This window comes from Tauraco erythrolophus, chromosome 2 (assembly GCF_009769465.1).
Source record: "Tauraco erythrolophus isolate bTauEry1 chromosome 2, bTauEry1.pri, whole genome shotgun sequence".
In the NCBI taxonomy this organism is placed as follows: domain Eukaryota; kingdom Metazoa; phylum Chordata; class Aves; order Musophagiformes; family Musophagidae; genus Tauraco; species Tauraco erythrolophus.
Genome location: NC_141466.1, coordinates 99,083,227 through 99,105,211, shown reverse-complemented (window position 1 = coordinate 99,105,211; position 21,985 = coordinate 99,083,227). Strand labels below are relative to the sequence as shown.

The 21,985-nt window shown below is 35.0% G+C and overlaps 1 protein-coding gene across 2 annotated transcripts in view; it reads right to left on the bottom strand.

The window, feature by feature from the left end:
• Positions 1-7,971: 7,971 nt before the first annotated feature.
• DNAH8 (dynein axonemal heavy chain 8) overlaps positions 7,972-21,985 on the bottom strand; it is a 144,303-nt gene continuing 130,289 nt past the window's right edge. For both annotated transcript variants that reach the window (XM_086628486.1, XM_086628495.1), the window contains exons 84-92: positions 21,698-21,853; positions 19,475-19,591; positions 18,638-18,739; positions 18,097-18,257; positions 13,298-13,454; positions 12,616-12,768; positions 12,332-12,521; positions 8,742-8,863; positions 7,972-8,259 (exon numbers count right to left, since the gene is read on the bottom strand). In XM_086628486.1, coding sequence (XP_086484612.1) covers positions 7,972-8,259; positions 8,742-8,863; positions 12,332-12,521; positions 12,616-12,768; positions 13,298-13,454; positions 18,097-18,257; positions 18,638-18,739; positions 19,475-19,591; positions 21,698-21,853 — 1,446 coding nt within the window. The remainder of the gene's footprint in view (positions 8,260-8,741; positions 8,864-12,331; positions 12,522-12,615; positions 12,769-13,297; positions 13,455-18,096; positions 18,258-18,637; positions 18,740-19,474; positions 19,592-21,697; positions 21,854-21,985) is intronic.

The following is a 21,985-nucleotide window of genomic DNA, read 5'->3' as shown; positions in this document are numbered from 1 at the left end:
TTACTAATGCAATTTACTATATTTTTTGAGGGTAGAGCTGCATTTTGAAAAAGCTCTGTGTCTCTGAGCTATTAAATAACAGCTTTAAGTAACATCCGCTGATAATCCTTTTCTTTGGAAACAGCATAACCAATGGCTTGCCATGGGAGGTTCCCAGGGGTGAGAGACAAAGCCTTCGCAAGGGTTCGGGCTCTCTGCTGACTGAAAACTATGGCCACTGGCCTCGTATATGTAGAAAGTGGCATCCCTGTCCCACAGGAGACTGAATACTTTGCCTCTGAGACTTTCTAAAGAGAAAAATCTGTTTCATGGAGAAAGTGTGTGACATTTGCTGAGTAACAGGCATTTTCCTAAGCTGCCTTAGGCAGTATCCTAAAGAATGTGATGAGTTTTCAGTGTAAGTTACATGCTTCATACTTCTCCATGATCAGTAATTATTCGCTTTTATAAATGTCATCTTTTATAATAAGTTTGTTTATGGGATAGAAGCATACAATTCTTGGAAACAACTGCAGTACAAATAGATCTAAACTCTTAGTGAGATTTCATTCCTTTCTACCTTGTATATGTATATTTGAAGTTAGAGGTACAGGATTGCTCAGATTTGGAGAATGAAGTGTTTTACCTAAACTCAAGTTTTAGGTGAAGAGTGGAGGGAGTTGCTGTGCAAGAGTCGCCCATGTACCTGAAAGGCTGTTAGCTATTTACTCCTGTGTTTTGTGACTGTAGCATGCCGCAGCAGTGGGTACACTTTGGCTCGTTTTATTTCTTTACAAAGCCAAGAGGAACTGTCAGTAAAGAACTTTTCAAGCTCAATAAAATCTTAAGGATCTGAGCTGAGGCCCGGTACCTATGAAATTATTCAAATATATCACTTAAAAATTAGAAATATGTGTTTAGGAAATGAAGCAGAAGAATTTTAGTGTTGAATCACTGAATGTGGGTGGTGGTTGTAGAATTTTAATTTGTGCAGATGATACCTACTTGAGGGAAATAAAAGTTCATTTAAGCTAAATCCTTCTGTAGACCTTCTGGGGGGAAAAAAAGTAGCTCTGAGCAGTATTATGCAAATGAGAGTTACAAACACATAAGCTACAACTGCAATTACAGTCACGTTGGTGTTTAGGAGGAAGATCATCAGTATCGTTGGAGAAACAAGATCATCTGAATTGTACCTTGAAACCTGGACTTTAGGGAGTGGGTAATTTAAGCATCTTAGTAATATTCAAAATGATCTTACAGTATTTATCAGAACACGGCTACAGCAAATAGTTCTATGAGAGATTAATGTGCAAAACTTTTAAATGTGCATTAGGAAACAGGTGAATTTATTCTAGTTACTGGCCATAGTACACATCTATGCATTAAATCTTATAGAATCATAGAATGGTTTGAGCTGACAGGGACCTTAAAGGTCATCTAGTTCCAACCCCCCTGCCATGGGGGACAGGGACACCTTCCACTATACAGGTTGCTCAATAATCTCATTATTTTAGTTTAGTGCTAATTGTTCTTAAATGCTAATTGTTGTTAAGTTACCTGCCCCCATGTAGGGGAATGTGCTTAGTACATGAAATGTCTCATTGTAGCTACGCAGTGCTGGAGTGCAGGGTTTGAAATCACCTATTTTTCTATATTGTGTAGTATTGTAGGTGCAAACTCGGGATGAATGAACATAAGTTGCTGCTAGATTGCTATTCCAGACGTAAGGATCTGGTTGTATCTAAATATACAAAAAGAATGAGTAGTGCTTGAGTGAAATGGACAGCTCCATTTTTCAGCTGTCAGATGGCTTTGGGCTATATATTTCTTCATGACAACAAAGAAATGAGTGCAAAGATTTTTTAATTTTTTTTTTTTTAACTCAAGTTTTGTGAACTACATAATGAACTGAAATGGCTGGATCTACCTTTGGGGTCTAGCTGCCTTGTGTAATTTATTCTATTTAATGATTGCATGGAGAGAACGATTTAGGCAAGTATTTAATTTCAATACAAAGTTTACATTCTCTGTCTTATAAAGAAGAAATTGCTTTAAATCTTTTCCATAAAATGTTGTTGAAGGATTCATATGGCCCTGTGTTGAGTAATTTGTGAGTCTGACCCAGACATTCCTATATTTAAAAATCTTAGATGTGTGGAAATGTAAAGGTTGTATGCAGTGATGTAATATAATAGAAAACAACTTTTATTACAGTTTGAATTTCTTACCACAGTCCCTGACTTCTAATTCATATTTCCTAATTTTAAATCCCCTGCTCAAGAATGCTTTGTTAAGAATTGTATTTTGAACTATAGAGGGCTGCTAGGGTGAACAAAATGAACAGATGCGAGCACAAAGGAAACGCTGGTAAGAAATAGTAAAGCATTCAGTTTCTCTCCCCATTTTTCACAAGAAGAAAGTAGGAAGCTGTGAATCACAGAAGAAAGGAAAGAAACAGTAAAGTCAAATTATTCTTTATTAAGTAAAATTGTCAGAAATATTACTCTCCATTCTCCCCCTTCTATAGTGGTAGTTTTCTTCTCTGAGGATATTATGTGGAAATCATTCTATTCAATATCTTCTCACCAAGCGAAACCTTGACACAGAAAAGGAAAACTGCCTTGTACAGTTTGATATATATATCTCATACAATGATCATAACACTGTTTTTTTCCAAAGAGATGGAGATGATTTCTGTTTACTCTGCTGCTAGATGCCTAGTAGGTAGGACCTGGACTCCCTCAGTAAAAGGCTTCCCAAATGCTGAGACAAGCATTTAGTAGCTTGTCTGCAGCATCTGATGGGTTTTTGAGAAAAATGTCCTTTGAAGAGGGACAGGATGTGTCTCCTGAGGAAGAGGTGCTATTTTATAGTCTAGCATTTTTGGATCAAAAAGTATTCCTTGGATGAATAAGCAAGACAGAGTACCTGTTTCATGGGTTTCCCATGAACCTGTTTCATGGGTTTCCCATGTGCTATCATGGCTATGACTAAAGAGAGAGACAAGGGTACTGTTTGGATTAAATTATCTAGATCATAAATATGCAGGCTAAATCCTTTCCATTTACACTTACACGGCCATTTACATTACAGTAATTTTACTTTTTGTGCTTATGTGTCCAGTCAGAAGCAGACCACAAATTGTTAATGACAGTGTCTTTTGAGGCCATAGCTTTTCGCATCATAAATATCCCCTCCAAATAGAGGGTGGCCCTAACAATCATTCATTGCCGTCGCTCTACAGCAGACTGCTCATAAGTTATCTGAAGCTGCAAGGAAGAAGGACAATTATCTGTTTAATGCAGTTCTCTGAATTACTGTGTCTGTAAAGCAAATAGTCATTCTGCCTTTGAGTATCCGTTCACAGAAATCCCGCTTTGGTGCATAGCCAGCAGACTTTGAGAAATTAATATAAGGAGTTTTAATTAGCTAACCTCTTGAACAACCACTTGACTAATCTGAGTATCAAATATAAACACTGGTAGAAGGAATTACTGATTAGTGAGCATATGCAGGAAGCTGCAGACAGTTTATCTGTTAAGACGTGCTGCCAAGATTGTTCTGGAAAAATGAAATGTAAGGTGAATTGGAGGAGTCAACCTGTTGATATTGTAAGACATTAGATGTTGCGGATCCACAAGGAAAGTCCAGGAGCTGGGGCAAGGGTGGGGAGAAAGGCAAGGGGTCAGACAGGATCTGGTTTAACATTGGATGTGTCATTTTGTCCTAGAAAGATAAAAAAGTAAAGTTTTCCTAATACCCAAAGAGTGGAATCATATTTCCCTGGAGCTGAATGAGGCTTAGGGGGAAAAATACTTATTACAATATGTTAAGTAAGGTAAATGTTGGAACTGACATTAAAAGTAAATTTTGGGTGAGATCGCACTATTTATGAAAAATGATATAATAGCTTTGCTGAAGACTGATACTCACCTGAATGCTATGAAGAATATCTTGATTAATAATAAAAAAGACAAAAATATAAGGCCAGTGATAGGTCTGTCAGCAAGATAATGATTGTGCTCTGAAGGCAGTATTAATCACTGGAAAAGCCATCTCTTTTGGCTTTTATATAACTAGACTTGCCTCAGGAATACCCTGCGTGTGTGGTGCAGGTACAGGTACCACATCTTACAATGTCCATTTTAGTATGTGTGATGTCTACCCTAGGAGTATAAATAACACCAGAGGTTTCTGAAGAGATCTGATCAAGAGACTCATCATAGCTGTGCAATTACACTCCAGTATTAAAAAAAAAACCAAACCCAAACCAATAGAAACATCAGTATACTTAAAACTGCAGCTTGCACATTCTATACATTTGATTTTCAGTACTTGTGTCAGCAGAATTATACTTGCATACTGCTGCCAAATGCTCTACCAGACTATCAAAAAATAATGAATTAGTTTAAATATTAAGAATAGATATAGTCAGTGAATGAGATAACTGAACTAAAAAACTGTAGATCTTTCCATAAAATATTTCAGCTTGTAAATGAATATTCTGAATCTCTGCTGAACAAATTTTAGTTACAACAAGCCAGAATCTAGAGGCGGAAACAGAGGGTGTGGATGAAGAAAATTATGCTGTGGAATTAACAAGTCTTTCAAGTTAAAGTTTAGCTGAAATGTTAACAAGCTCATTCTCATCAGTGGTTTTATGAGATTTAGCAACCTGACCAGAAGACAAATCCTTTCCCCCCACATTTGCAAGCTCTTTTCTATAGTTTTTATTAACTACATAAAAGCTCATCACACAGCCATGCTCCAGACTTCTCATGAATCATCACCTAAGAACAAACACGTCTATGGAAAGTGAGCATCTTGACATACTGGTAGATCAGTGACTCCCAATTAATGTGTCCACTCTAAATCAGTGGGAAAGATTATGCCTTCCCTTGCCTCACCTGATTGAACTTGCCTCTGAAAATCAAAGGAAACGGGTAGCAAAATCCTTCTGGGTGGCAGTTTCACTGAGAGAAGAAAGAATAATACAGACTATGGATGCACCCTCTAAGCTAATTCTGAACATGTTTTTCTTTACATTCTCAAACACAGATCTTCATCTTCCCGTGCTTTCACAGAGACTAGTTAAATGCCACATTTCAAGTATTTATCTTTTTTTGATAATCTGTTATATATTTGTGTTTTGCTGACATGGCATTCTTGTCTTTGTCGATTCAGGGACTACAATACTGTCTTATCACTTGAACAGCAGTATCTTGAATGCCAAAATAAGCATACAAAGGTTCACGAGGTAACTTGTTCAGTAACTTGAAAAAAAACTATGTTAGAGATAATTTAGGAATTTGAATGCTCGTTACAATATCCTGGATGTATAGAGCATTTCTGGGAGTGAAAGGTCTTGAATTGAGGTCTTGAATTCCTATAGATTATGTCAACTGGGAGGAATAACTTGTGGTCATTCAAGTAATTAACTGCACCTTCTTAGATGTTTGAAGAGCTGGCTGTCACCAAATTAAGTGTAAGAACTTACTATCCCACATACAAGTAGGACAGAGAAATACTTTGTGAATATTCTTAAAGCACACAAAGACAAAAAAAAGCCTTCTGAAGAGACAGTAGATTGTTGCTGTCACATTTCTATAAACTAACTGGAAAGCTATATGAAAATTAACAGTCATTGTAACCTGGAAGTAATGAGCTAATGCATGGTATTGAAGAAACAGAAAGGAACAAACAGGCTCAGAGGAAAGGGGAAATGGCGATTGGACTCTGGCAGAGGAAAGCTTCTTCTCCCAAGAAGCTGAGGCAATATATGAAATAGTTGAGATCAACAATATACTGTTCGTCTCTATTCCTGGTATACAGGCTGGAGAATAAAATCTTCTTCAGTGCAAGATGAATAACTCAGCACATTATTAATTTGCACCTTCCTTGGTATTTTCCTGTATAGACTTTCACTTGTAAATGTGGAAATGTGCATCTTCCACCCGTGGAGGCAATCCAGGGTTACATGTTTTTTCCCCATTGTAATTAAGCTGAAAGGCCAGACCAGGAAAAAACTTTAAGAATGAATACACTATAGGTGTTGTGCTGTTTTTTTGGACATGGACTTTTTCCCCCTCTCTCCCCACAGCGAATAGACTGAGAGTGCACAAGAACGTGGGAGGGGAAAAAGCCAGGACAGCTGACCCAAACTGTCCCAAGAGATGTTCCATACCAAAGGCTTGGGGAAAGGAGAAGGAAGGGGAATATTTGTGCTCATCGCATCTGCCTTCCCAAGTAATTGTTATGTGTTCTGAGGCCCTTCTTCTCAAGAAGTGGGAAGAACATCTGCCTGCCAGTGGGAAGTAGTAAATAAATTCCTTGATTTGCTTTGCTTTGCTTGTGAGTGTGTGCAGCTTTGCTTCACTTATTAAACTGTCTTCATCATCTCGACCCAAGAGTTTTCAGCTTCTGCTCTTTGAATTCTTTCCCCCATCCTGCTGGGGGAAGGGGGCAGTGACCAAGCAACTGGACAGGTACTTAGCTGCTGGTTGGGTTCAACCCATCACAAGTACTGACATAAATTTTTTTAATTACTTGGAGCAAAATCTCTTGCAGTTGCATAGTCAGATTATTTTTTTCCCCCTCTGTCCATATATAGTTCTGTTGTACAGCTTTTAACTTCTACGATTTCTGTATGTTTTTGCCTAACACCTTAGCTAGTTTGTTGTATTTGGATCTAACTAAGTCTACAGAGGAGAGAAGAAATGTTTTACTTAATCACATTTGGAGATCTTCCTTTTCGTTACTCTGCTCATCCTTTGTATCTATGTATTGTTATTTCTTATATGGCATGGCCTTTCTGCAAGAGGATATTCTGGGATGGTGATCTCCAACAGAAAGCCCTAGGATTCTAACTCAAGAAGAGCCTTTTACCTTCCCATTAGATGCCCCAAGACTTCACCAAGTAGTAGCTGGGCTTTGCCACAGCAGATGCATTTGATCCCTCTTAAATTGCAAAAGGAAGAACATAGTCCGGTCATGGGGTGTAAGTGAAAAACTGTGTTACCAAATAAAGGTATCTGAAGGAAGAAGAAATTTTATGCAGATTATTAGAGAGATAGTGTAGATTGCACATCTTGTTTAGTATTACATGCACAGAATTAGTTTAATACTAAGTATGTCTAGAAAAGTCATGTATGTTCATCAGGTTTATTACAGAACAATGCTGTGATAGCCACTCCAAGGATTCAAGCCTATATTTTAGAACTAAGATGAGATGCAGGAAAATAATTGTAATCTGGTTGTCTATTTTAACTACAAAAAAAATCTATTATAAGTAGTTGGCACTGTTCTACTTCTGTAGCTATGTTCCCACACAGCTAAACTGGACAGAGAACATACTGGTCTCTGTCAGATATTCCAGACAAACATTTCTGGTATAGTTTTGCTTAATCTATATAGTTTAACCAGAACAAGCAAGCCCTGAAATACCCCAAGCAAAAAATATGGATCAAATATACTTTTCTGTCTTAAATGTAAAGTTTCCCACAGAGTAAAAGAAAATAATGTATATATTATGCAGAATCCAAGAATATTTAAAAACTTGTATGTAGGAAAACTTAATTTTTTTTATGTTTTATATTGTCTTCTGTTGTCATCATATTTCTCTGAAACACAAGCTAAAAGCTGTATATGAGAAAGAATGCGAAAAAGCAGGTTTTGTCTTTTAAGGTTTAATAATATTTTATTTTATGTTAGTTGTAATATTAAAGCAAATATTCCTTTTTAAAGTAATATAGTGGAAACATCAAAGACTACAATCAATGAACTTATTTTGAAAACTGTACTTTAAAACTAACATCAAATAGCCAAGACAAACTGAATTTACTGAAAGCAGAGAAAAAAACTCGTTAAGACTGAAACAAAAGTTCTAGTATAATGAACGATGGCAACCAAATAAAAAGCAGTAGAAGAATTACACATGTAATTGGTTACATGTGCCATATATTCTGTTTCTGTTATGGTATGAAAAACAGTTTACTTGATGTCACACAGAAGAGCCACTCCTCTCAATATCCAATGGTCTGGAGACACTACTGTCCTTAAATAGATCACTGTAATATAGTTAAGATCTGTCCTCCTGGGCTTCTTGTAAAGAGGACAAGCATAGAGCCTGGGATCCTTAGGACTGGTTGTGTTAACAGCAAATATATGCACCACAGGCAGCTGGACAAAAAGAATCTTTGGTGTAGATTCAATGAGTTTGCTATTTCTTCTGTCCCAGCCTGCACCTTCCAAGTATAGCCCATAGATATATACTCCTTCCTGTGTGGAAAGCAAGCAGATACATCACACAAAATAAAGCATCTGTTTTGTAAAATGCATAATTGGCTTAAACCATTAAAAGGAATGTATGTTTTATAGTAACAACTATCTCACATTGAATCTTTTCAAACTATTTAATTTTAAACCATAATATCATCTTTTTTTCAGAAGATAATGCTACTGAAATGGATGGCAATAAGAGTTGTTTAATAAAGCCAATACACTACACAAATTGTCTAAAATTTACTATAAATTCCAAAAATCAAGAAGTGGTACAATGAAATGGTTCTTTTAATAAAAGATTTTTGAAACTGCAAATTAAAAAAAAAAAAATCTTCATACTTTTTTATCTTCTGTGCTAAGCAAAAACAGTGAGGTGAAGACAAGAGTAACTTTTTCCTCTAGTGATCCAAAATGACTGAATGATGCACAATATAAATTACTGAAATTAATACTGAAACATCTTTGCATGTCATACATACAGAAGGAGGTGCTGTGATTTCTTCTTTGTTTTGCTTTAGCACTTCATTATGTATTGTAACAGCATCTAAAGCCCAGCCTTCATGTGCTCGGGTTGCTTCCTGTCTCATTGCTGTCAAGAATCCTTGAGAAATTAAGTCAGAGATTTAGTGTATATATCACATGACAAAACAAATCTTGCTCAGTTATCTGCACGGTTCTACACTGAATGTTACAGACAGACATTCAGAGCTCTATTGAAAACGAGCACCCTGACTAATGATAGCAAACTTGACTTTGGGGCCAAAATAGGAACAAATGACAAAAGTGGCATAGAATGCATTACACTGAGAAAGATACTTTTAAATGTCATATCAAATAATACACTTTTTTGGGGGGCTATTGAATTATTCAGTTAACAAATGTCAGCTCAGGATGCTGACTTACAAATGATCATTAGGCAATCAACTACAGGATCCATGGTAGATCTGTGTTTCAAGAAGGAATTTGAAGGCAGACAAGATATCAATTATGTGAGCTGATATTTATCTGAAGGCAACTTAGGAAAAAGGCTTTTTTTTAATGAAAGAAGTAGAAAAATAAAATAAATTTCACTGATGGAAAACAGAAAAGGTGTGTCTAAATGTGGTAATCCAAATAACTATATGAGTGCCAGGAATCTAGACAAAGCAGTGCCTATGAAACATGAAAAAATTATGTTTTGTTAACATAGAAAAGTGATTCCTGGATAGAAATTAAGGTAGAAGATGACGCAATCAAGCAGTGAGTTAGGTGATTTTTGGAGTATTGTTTTGAACAGACTTTACAGAGGTTTGCAAAAAAAAATATTTTGAGAGGTAAATGGCTGAATAGTATAAGCACAAGATGATAAAACAACTAGGAAGCTAAGAGGTTTGGACGTGTTATAAAGAAAAAAGCTACAAAATGAAACACTTGTAGCAAAAACCTGGTTGTTTCTGTGTAAGTGTCTCAGAAGAGGACAATGCAGTCACCAAAAAAAACCAATAGCTGCTATTTTATGCTACTGGATGAAGTACTAAGAGTTGTCAGAGAGAGAGAGAGGTGAAGAGAGAAGAGTTAGCAACAGAGAACTGCATACTTAAGAGTTGCCATGGTAAAGACTTAAAGATGAAACGTCATCAGTTCCTTCTTGATAGGGCACGAAGGAAAAGACGACTTGGGTTTTGGGGGCTGTCAAGTATCTACAAGGAGGAGAAACCACCGAATACCAGGGAGGAAATCAGGAAAGTACATGGGCATGCTGTAGAAGACAGCATTTCAAGACGTAAGAACTGGTTTAACAAGCTACTTAGGACAAAGCCAATTAAAAGCTAAGACATTTGTCACAGCTAAAATATTCATATGTGACATTTACACAATTAATGTAGTACTTGAAATGAACATGGATTCATTTATTAAATACTATATATCCTGATAAAAACACAACAGTCTGATATAGGCATCTAAATTTTGCTAAAAATTAATTATATCTCTATAATATGATATTTGTTTTTTCATAAGCCTGTTCATTCCAAGTGCCATGTCAACTGAATGGAATATTGTATCACCACAAATATTCATTCTCCCTTAATAATGATAATTTATAGGAGACAAACACTGATAATTGCTGAAAAATCATGACAGGCTTTAAAAACAACGTTTGATAATACTTTATTGTACTATAAATAGATTTTTTCACTAAACTGATAAAATAAATTCCTCATATTTTAACCTTATAATGTATTTTCCAATGATAGGATAGATTTAGAGTTTCATTCACCAGTGCAATCAGTCTAGATTTTCCTGCAATGGCAGCACAAGGGAGTCCAATTTCTGATTTGCCTCGCAGTAGTCAATTTTTAAACTTTACTGTGTGATTTGATTTACTCAGAATTTCCTGGTGAGCAGTATTATGAATACAGCAACTATTTGTACCTCACCCCTAGCCATAGCACACTTTTGCACTTAGCAGACTTCTTTCTCCATTTACAGGACAATTTTTTTGGAACACAGAGGTTGAAGCAATCATCAAGTTCAAGACCATCTGTGTCTCAGGTTTGTTTGCTATTAGGCTAAATATTTTCTTTGGTCAAAAGAATCTGGTCCATTATCTTGTTTTACACCACCATGAGTGCTGCTCTTGAATCACCAGAAACCAGTATGCTTGCCAGCTGTGCCATTTATGATTCAAACAGAATGTTTTGGCTAGCATCTCGATACCATCTTAGAAAGATAATTCGGAAGTGCTCCAGGCACCTCAACTGTTTCTGAGAGTGACTCCAAAAAAGACTTTGATATTAGTAGTTTTTACAATTTTCATAGAAAGGCCAGTAAGAATAGACGCATCACAAAGCAGAGATAACTCATAAAGTATTCAAGGATTTCAGAGGTTAATCCTAACGAAAAAAAACCACCTCATAGCTGTTACACGGGAGAAGTTTGTCACGAGAATTTTGTATGGGTAGTTGTGTAGGCTAAATGAGATTCTTCTATAAACATGAACTACTAAGATAACAGGTTTTGTTACTCAAGGAAATGGTTACAATTTGTTTTTCTTCCTCTTTCCTATAAAATGATAAATATTTCAAGCTATAATAGATAATGATAGACAATGTTTACTTGTATTTTGCAGTATATCTTTGATGAATTTGAACAAACTGTTCGTTAAATAACCTGTGAAAAGGAAAGCTGTGAAACCTACAGTTTCATGATTCTCTGTGAAAGATAGTAAACTGCTATAGTTGCATGTTCATAGAATCATAGAACAGGCCAGGTTGGAAGTGACCTCGAAAGATCACCTAGTCCAACCTTTCATGGGAAAGGAGCCTAGATAAGATTATCTAGCATCTTATTCAATTGCCTTTTGAAAATCTACAGCAATGGGGACTCTACCACGTCCCTGGGAAAGTTATTCCAATGAATGATTGTTCTCACTGTAAAAAAAAACCTTTCTGTTGCTACTGTACAGCATATAAATAACATATTGTCCTAGATTAAAGCTCTTCCATACTTGCAATTTACAGTTTGAAATTAGTTTAAAAGTTTGAAACCACAGGAGAAAGCAAATTTTATTTAAAAGCTGTATCATTAAGTGTATTTTCTTTAGAAGTTGTATCATATCATGCTACAATATGTCAACAAAATAAAGCATTTTATTTGTGAACTACATGTTTTCCTTCTTGAAATATAAAAACTGTGTTTATGGGTGAGACTAAAAGACCATCTGTACAACCATCCTGTCTCTGACACTAGACAAAGGTGGATGCTTAGTGAAATAATATTACAACAGACAAAATGGCACATAAATCCTTTCCTTTCTATGTTCTTCCAGATTCTGGCAATGTGTAGTTTAGGAACCTCCCAACTTGAAGGTTAAGTTTAGACAGTCATGTTTATTGCTACCTTTGGACCTATTTCCCATGACTTTATCTAATCTCTTTTTTTAATTCATTTATCATCTTGGTTTCTATGACATATTCTGACAGAGATGAAAACATTTTCTCTCTAGGTGTAATAGTAAATTAGATATGTAGTACAACACATTAAATTATGATTAAATACATTATTACTCAAGTCCTTTCAGTACTTTTACCTTGTGGGTTAAAGAATCCAGTCATCCAAAACACATTTGGTCTTCCTTCGTATATCCAAGTAGACAACTGGGTATTTCTTTCCAAAAGTTCAGTAAACCAGAAGCCAAGCGTTGAAGAATCCCAAGATACTCTTCTCCATACTTGAGGAATTCGAGCATTATACATATTATCAAGTGCATCTCTCAAATTCTGAAGGAATAAAAATGTAATATATGAGCGAAAACAATTAAGGTAAGAGTGTAAAATAGTTTATTCCGTACATAGTAAATATGCTTTTACTTGCCTCACTCATAACAATAGTTCCTTCTATGGCTAATTTAAGATCATTCAAACTGTTGCGGAGTATTGTGATCACTTTTTGAATTCGGTCAATTTCTTGCCGAAGAAAAATATTCATAGAGTTAAGTTGTCCCATTTTAATTAAATGAGATTTTACCTAGAATATAGGAGCACAGAAGGAACTTAGTGAAATCTGAAATGCTGAAATACTGTAGTCACAGATGACATCTTAATTTTCTTGTCTTTGGAAAAGTAAATAGTAGACTTGTACTTCACATTATTCAACTAATGTTTATCATCTTAAAACTGTTACCTCTTTTATTTTTATTTTCTGTCTGATACTACCCATTTACTCCTGATTTTTCTAGAGCAGGATTTCACCCAGAAGGCCCAGGAGACTGTTGTCACAAAAAGCCAAGACAAATTTTTTCCTGTGTTATCGCATGCAGCTTTGGAAGTCCAGGCATAGTCTCCATGACATATCTCCTCGATAAATTGTTAGATGCATTGATTTTAAGCAAAAAGTCTCATATCAATTCCTGCTGATAGCAATAAAGATGTTGGTTCCTTGCTTGAATATGCTACTAGGTATACAATCTTTCTTTACCGTTCTGTTTCTTTTCTGGAATGTTTTATGTGAAAACTCAACAGAGAGAACAGTAAGAAAACAACTAGAATTAGCTTGCCTCATGAGGTATATAATCTGGAGGAAGTTTCTCTAGCATGTCTTCCGCTAAACGATAAACAATTGCTTCACGAGTTTCTCCAGGTCCTGCACCACTTTCTTTAGGCTGAATATTGGTAATAGTATCTAGAACATCAGCTGCCGTATTGCTTTGGTATCTGAGAGGATGAGAAATATGTTATAAATTATATAGCTTTTTTTTTTTAGTAGTTAAAAGGATACTTTGTAGAACACACAACTTGAAAGTTGAGAAAAAAACATACTGTGTCACTAGGTTAAATAGAAACTCTCAAAAGAAATTGTTTCCCTTTGCCTCCTGCACCAAGCTGGACACACTGATCGTGATCAATATGTAGTTTTCTGTGGTTGTAAAGAATATGAACTTCCCTTCACACACGTTGGTACACACTTGCTGTTCTTCTAATTCAGGGCTAAGGAGGAGAAAGAGTTTCACAGGCTGCTTCTCAACCTTTGAGAATGTGAGGTGGCAGAAAAACCTATCACATGATTTCCAGGGATTCTGAGGAAAGGGAAGAAAATGGCATATGTCTGATAAGGACTTCTAAGCAGATATTAACTACTTAGCAGAAAAGCAACAAAGAAGCAACAGAAGTTTTGCAACAAGGAAGAATATTTCCCTCATTTAGTTATTTCTTAAAAGTGGAATGCAGAAGAAGGAGGCATAACTCCGCAAGCTGCCCCTTTATTAATTAGTAAATTCATTCTGCCTTGAGGTATTTCAGGATTAATGATAAAAGCTGCTAGATTTACAACACTGGAGATTAAAACCTTCAATTCCATAGTACAGCATGGGCAGTGCTAATGTAAATTTACGTTCTGAGTCAATACAAAAAAAGTGAATTAAATTCACGTCACATTTGATGGTAAAAGATAGCAGACCACATCAGTCTTTCAACACATGCAGAATTATAGGATTACTTTTGTTATGATGCTATCTAGTGGCACAGAGCTACAAGGCAGTAAGAAAGAAAACGTAACAGTGTGTGTGTTGCTACTGCAGTGCTGGCATTGCCTACTTTTACTTTATAGAATTGGCTACTTGCAGAACATACAGCCTGAGTCTGACTCAGAACATAAATCTATACTGACTCAAAGCATAATTTTGCATGTCAGTTTTACTTTTCGACCTTCATATGACACTCATCTCCTTCTATTACTTTGTCATGCATAATTATATGGGAAATAAAACTACAAATTGTGCCTCAGGAGAGAACATGTGAAGTCCTAAAGCATCTAAACTTTGGAGATACTATCGTAAGACTACAGAAGCTAGATACTGCAGCATTTCAACATAAACTGTTTGTGAATGCAATTATAAAGGCTATAAATCAGAAAAATAGAAGAAATCCTACTGGCAGTTTGCTCCTCAGAGGATATAATTTCTGCTTCCAAATGTAGGAATGGTGGGTCTTTCATGCTTTTTAATAACTTTTGACTTTACGCTCAAAACTCTCAAGCTTTTTCCGATTTATGGTTCCATTTAAAGAATGATAGATTTATTCAAGACAACGTATGAGCAGAAAAGTTGCATAAAATCAGCTTCCTTTTGGACTCAGGGTTTCATTCCTAATTTGGATGACACACTGGTGGTTGTAATCTTTTCTCTGGGTCTCACTGATCTAACAACTAGTGATAAAACAGATGGGAACCTTTCTTTTCACACTGCACTACTTTTCACACTAGTTCTTCTAGTACTGCTGTCAGACCAATCTATGTGAAAGGAATAGGTGCCATGATTATTACAACAATTAAATTATAAAATATTACAGAATTATAAAAATTAATGGTCTTTCCCCAAATCGAAACATAAATAGAAACAGTTTTTTAAAAAAGGCAATATGCAAACTTTGGGAAAAAGGTTAGAACAGTTTATGAAAAATAACCTCAGAGGTTATTCTGCCACAGAGCAGAATCAAAGGTAACTAATATTCCTTTCTTCAATGGCACAAGCTAGGAATCTTCTGGAAAGGAGAAATTACCATCTGAATCTTATATAAAGAGGCAAATATGAATAGCAATAGCAGTTCGAACAAGAAGATTTTTATTGTAAATAAAAATAGAAAAGACAAAAAGATGCATCTCAACATGTACATAATTAAAAATAATATTCCAGCATGGAAGTGAGGAGACAATAGAAACAATAAATTTTATTCACGTAGCAGTGGAACACTGAATATAAAAGACACTCTGAAACAAAATTTTTCTGGGCTTTGAAAAACCTGACTTTTCTATACATTGCAAATAAAATGTTGAAGTATAGATGCAAACAATAATGAAAAAAAAAGATTGCATAGGTTTGTAGATGAAATATCATATTCCTGGGAAGGAGATCAGATATAGTTGATAGGGTGTCTCTGATCACATTTAGATATCCAAGAGGAGATGTCTACATAATAGATGTTTGTTCAGATTGCCCTTATAGGTAAGGCAAAGAAGCAGCTCATGTGCTTCAGATGTCTGCTTTGTGATCAGAATAATTGCACTTTACAAGGATCTATTTTTCTCTATTTCAGTAAAGGAAGTCATGAGTAACCATAAAGGAAACTAAAGAAATATTAAATTAATATCATTTACCGTGATAATTTTGCCTAAAAGTAAGTATGTAAGATAAAGCACTTTATACCTGTTTAAATTGTTTTTCCCTGAATCAGTATTGCAAAGCAAATTGTGTCGGAAGAAGAAAATAAGAAGGAATTTTCTATGGATTTTGATTTGCTCCAAAAAGTATTAATAAAGATATTTTCTTAAAGAGTTTGGATTCAACAGCCTATCATAATTTGATAGCTGGAGACTGCCATCAGTATTTTCTGTACTGGAAGTTAAAACTAAGAACAAATGAAGTTTGACAGAAACATTACCTTCATGTAGAAAACAGCAATATCTGTTGCAATGTGGTATACAAAACCTCCCATTCATCAAGGGACAAGGAGAGATTCTGCTCTGACTTCAGTTGGTTAATAACAGCTTGCAGTAACTTTACAAAAATTCAATTAGATCGAAGGTTCCAGTATGGAACCAATTGGAGAAGGGGTTTTGACAGAAGATTGTCAGAAGATTCCTTGCCTGCTCAGGTATCTGTTAACTATATTGCCTTTGCAGAGCCTGCGGTCACACAGCAAGTAAAAATCAGTCACAATGACTTCAGGTGCTGATATCAAGTGGATGAAAGTATTGACATGCAGTGAAGTCTTTCAGTTGGAACCAACAGATCAAGCTTTTGGCTGAACTGGAAAACTGTCCCATTAAACCAGTGGGAGATAAGGTCGTTCTTGTCCTCACTAGTAGTAACACAGAGAGGTCCTGGCTGCCTCGGGGTTCTAATTCTAGCCGTTAGCCTCCTGCATACTTTGAGATGACTTGATAAGATATTTTAAGAAGAATCTGAGTCCAACTTTTTATGGGATTGTATGGGATGTTAATCCATTTGGTCTGTGTGTTAAAGATGAAATTCAGACAGACATGACATTTGCATAGTTGCCTATAACAGACTGTGATAAGACATGGAAAAAAAGCATGAACCTATTGAACATTTTCCCAAACTCTAAAGAAATACCTACAAGGAAAAATCTCCAGAAAAAGGATTAATGTAGCAGGAATATGCTGATGTACCAAGTGGAAGAAAAACTCAGTACTAGAGATAAATGAAAAAGCTGTTCCTGCTCACTAAAGCTCCCCCAACACTGTTTGTCTCAAGTTTCCTCCTATAAATTAGCCTTCCTACAAGTCTAATTTTGGATCTGAAGCATGTTTCTCTTTAGGACTTTGTCTAGTTCTCTGTTAAATCTTGGCTATTCTTTAATCATTTCTGGAAGGGAGGTCTTGAAAGTATCAGAGAATGACTTAGAATCTACTCTCAGATTCTTTTCTTAAGAAGTATATATTTACAAAGGTAGGTGCTAGGCAGAGTTGACATAAAACTGTGTACTGTTCTCACAGCATGCTCAGAATACTGGGCTTTTGATATGGCATCAGTGTCTCAAATTTGAGGCTGAAATATTGTAGGAAATCATTGTTTTGTCCAAAAGTGTTAGAAGATACTAGGTTTCCACAGCAGTTGGGCATTTGAATAACATTTGTTTTGTTTAAAAATACAAAAAACTGTGTTAAGAATCAATGAGTGTGGATATAATGAAAATGCAATAATTCATTGCAGAATTATTAAGAATTTCAGTGAAAAAAATCTGATGATGATTCATATCCTTTCACAGGGCATATAACGTTAGAAATAAAAGCCAAGCTGTTACACACATTATTTGGAATGAAAAAGTGAATTAAGTCAAAGATAAAATTTTAAATGGATTTAGTACTTGCTGAGGTTGAAAAGCCTCTTTTAAATAATGGGAATGCCAGGACCGATGGCAACAAAGATTGTAGTTACATCCAAAGGCATGCTGCAAAGCAAATGACAATCCAGAGAATCATTTAACAAGTGTGGAACAGAAAGCAAACATTAGAAACTTTCTCTAGTTGAACTGTATAGAACCTTGTAGCATGTGTTCATATGAAAGTTCTACAATGCTTTCAAATTTTAAAAAAATAATTCTAAACCCATGAGGAGTAAGTAGTAAGAATTCTGACTGCTTTAAAAGAAATGTAAAATGTAGCTTAAGATACTGCATTCATAATCATGTATATACATGTCAAGTGTTCCACTTCAGTAGTGAAATTCACACAAATCCTAGATTTCCTATGAAAAATATACTTAAGCATTTCACAGGTATTTGTTTCCAAACACTTAAAAAAAGGATCTTTGTTTTCAGTATGTTGAAACCTACTTACGTAATATCGGCGTTAGGATGGAGACCAAAGACCTTTGGGCTGTCCACGGCAGGGAGTGACTGGATGTATTCAAAATACTGTTCCAGGGTTTTGCACACTGGAATTTTATATCCAGTGTGAAAACAGAAAGTGCTGTCAAATATATTTTCATTAAACCATACCTGTGAAAAATCCAGAGGAAAAAACCACAATTACTTCACTACTTGAAGATTTTTTCATCTCATTTTTATTCTTGGAGGATTAGAGTTCTTGGTTTAGCTACTACATGTAATTTCACTTGAATAAATGAGTAAATCATTAAAAGCTATGTCTTCTAAGCTTGAGTTCCAACTTTTAACAGCTTCTGCTCCTCACTAAAGAGAAACCATGGGGAAGAAACTCACTGCCAAAGAATGATGTTTTGAAAAATTCATTTTACTCCGGTAAATGGTGAAAATAAACTGGTGAAGAAGTGCATATTCAGCAGAAAGAAGGTCTTCTGATTTCTGTATTGCAGCTGCCAATAAAAATGACAAATAACTGTATTTTCAAGGTCTCTCACCCTTGCAAAGCAATTAAGAAGACGCTTATCAAAGTCATCTGTGATGCGGCCTCCATATTGTACTTCTCCAATCATGTAGCGTACTGTGTTCCATGATATCCCCTGGATGCAAGTAAAGTAAATAAAAGACTGTAGTTACAGCATGCAAGAAGAAGGCATCCAGCCTGAAATTTCAATATCATCTGAAGCTCTTAAGGCTCTGTAATGTAAGCTGAAAAGATCATTGTTGAAAGAAAAAAATAATACTTTATTTCTAAGGTATTTTCTGAGACTAGTTCTGCAATTTTATAGTAGAGTTGGGTTTGATCCTGCTAAGAACTATATCTTATTATTTCTTGTGTGACCTGAAATCACTCTCAGCTAGTACTGCCTCTTCTCTTTCTTTTTTTTTTTTCCCCTTACCCCAGTTTCTCATCTTTCTCTTGACGAAATGCTACTTTGCAAGGAATGGCTATTCTATTATGTTATCCCCTGACAAATAGTAGAAGACCAAATGGCAGCCATAGAGAAGTCTGTTTGGCACTGTCAAACTCTGTAAATATTCTACCTCTCTTTCCAAAACAGATATTGTGTAGACCTGTTAATATTTTAGAGATGGTACTGAAAAAACCAAGATCAAATTCTGAAGTTCCTAACTATTATATATTTTCACATGGATGACTGCAAACAAAATATTTCAGCTTGACTGTCTTACAGAGAATCCGTAACTTTGATCATGAGAAGCTGCACTGAAAGAATAGCAATGAATAAACTATTATAAACAGTAGCATAAAGAAAAAAAATTACTGATACTGTACAAAGCAATTAAACATACAGTATGCAAATTTTAGTATTCACCTTCTTGGTGTCACATTCATCTAGGTGATTTTGTATAAACTGAACAGTGGCTGTAAAGTCTGCCGAGTTGAACTCATAGGGAATATTCCAACCCAAAGGCCCAAACTTGCGTCGTTCCTAAGGCATACAATTAAAACCGAATATATTTATGAAATAACATATAATTTTGTTTCATTATTAAAATTCAACAATAATAAGAATAGTGGAGTAAAGAATTGAACTGAAGAAGAAAGCTTGCCTAGGAAACAGCTGTGTGCCTCATATACATTAGTAAAACACGAAGTTTATTATTAAGTTACACCATGAGAGATAAATATTTATAAAAGAAAAAAGCAACAAAATCATTTATTGCTACCTATGCTAATCAAGGTATCAGTCATAGGTTTGAAATGTCTCACGTCTGTGAGGATGATCAGATTTTTATATGAAATAACTAATTTAAAGAAGTACTGAATCTCTGCATTTTCAGCAGACTCAATTCAGAGTTCTATGGTTTTTCATTTTTTCTACATATACAGTCTACTAATGATAGTTTCAATTTTTCAAGCTCCTGTATTAATGCTCAGTTATCCAAAGGCTTCTAGGCTGGCCCTCTTGTCTTACTGTTTTACTATATTGTTTTAATATACATTTTTCAAAATTCACAACTTTATTATAAGACTGCCACCACTACATTATTCAAATTTATTACTGCATACATATTTTAAAATAAAATTATAATACTTGCAGGAACAGAAAAACAGTTGACTATGAAAGTAAGAGAATATAATCTGCAGCCCAAACATTTTAAACCTCCAACACTACCAGATTTCTCACAACTTTAACCACCTCAGTTACATCGCCTAATGATTTTTTTCAGAATGTAGAATAAATTAATCCAAGACATTAAGAATTAAATTGCTGAATAGTGCTGACATTTATTAAATGAATAAACAGCGTAATACTGACATCCTAAAATTAACGACTTAATAAGGTATTTATTAGAGTTTAAATTACCAGGTCAACAATGACTGATAGTCTTTGACATCTACTTAAGTAACATATAGGTACCTTAGCTATAATATTTAAAAAGAACTAGAACTGCAAAAAATATTTTACTATTTAAAAAGCAGGTATTGTTTATGAGCAGATGAGACAGCATTAACCAATAAAACCTTGCAGAAAGGTATAATGATTTTCTGCCAAATTCTCTGAATTACTTCTTAAGCTATATTTATCATAGCGATCTTGTCACCAAAGGATATTAAGAATTGGTCAGTTTAAAGGCAGGGCAATGTATATATTGCTTGCTGATTGGCAATCCATAAATAAATTTACTGAACAGATGAATAGCTGTATTATTTTTTAAAAGTACTGATGGTTGAATAAACTTAGGTCTTCTAGTTCCACAGGAACAGTATAATCCTGGGATAGTACACAAAACAACTTTCTCACTGTTTATAAACAGGTAAAGAGAGGAAAATAATGCAGAACTCTGTATCTTAATAGGGACCTCAACAAATTGTCTTTCTGTTTCACCATCTTTGCTACATTGAAAATACGAGCAGCTCAATAGAGCCTAAGGCTTAAATAGCATTTTAGAACTATTTTGAAATAGTTGCTGAAAGAAGGAGTATTCAGAGAGCTCAAAATGTTGGTATTTATTGTGATCTCAAAACTTATATATCTTTAAAGTAAAAAGTATAGATATTGTGCTCACATTGGAATTGGTGTAGAAAACACATTGACACAGATAAAAATAACATAAAAACAAAACTCTAAGTGATATAATTTTAGTTACTTTTAGCCATCTAGAAAGTAGACAGCTACTTTAAGCTAGGCATCTGGATTGCCTTTAAAATGAGTGGACAGAAAGTGTGATATATAGTCAGAAAATGATTCACTTTCTTATAGAGAGACAGCCTAAGACAGATAAGATGATTTTCTTTTTTGAGGTGCTTATCTATGTCTATTGACTACAGAGAGAGCTTTTTCCCTTATAACTTCCGGAGAGCTAAAATTAGATGAGAAAAATCCTCATTCTAAATACCCATAGTATGAAAATTGTGTAACATTTATAAAACAATTAAGAGAATAAAGAACCTTGAAATATAGATTATAGAAATTAGAGCTTCAGCCCTGCAACATGATGCTACAATATATATCAGAATGTGTATTGTTAGGAACATCTGTTAAAGTGTCTCCATATGTTATAACACTATGTGCAAACCTTATAAGAAATACCTGAACTGTTGAATGCAGGAAAGCTACAGTGTAAAGCAAAGGTTTCCACACAGGCATATTGCTAACATCTAACAGATCCTGATTAATTCCAGAAAATGTTCTTGTCAAACTGGCACGTACACCTTGGGGAGGTTCATTTGTGAACTTTATAGCAATCTGTCATGTGAAAAAGATAAAGGAATTGGATTTGTTTACTGAAAGAAAACAGTAGACTACAAAAATGTCACAACTATTAGTTATAAATAAAATGTAAATAGTTGAAGCATTGTAGATACAAAGTCGATCTGT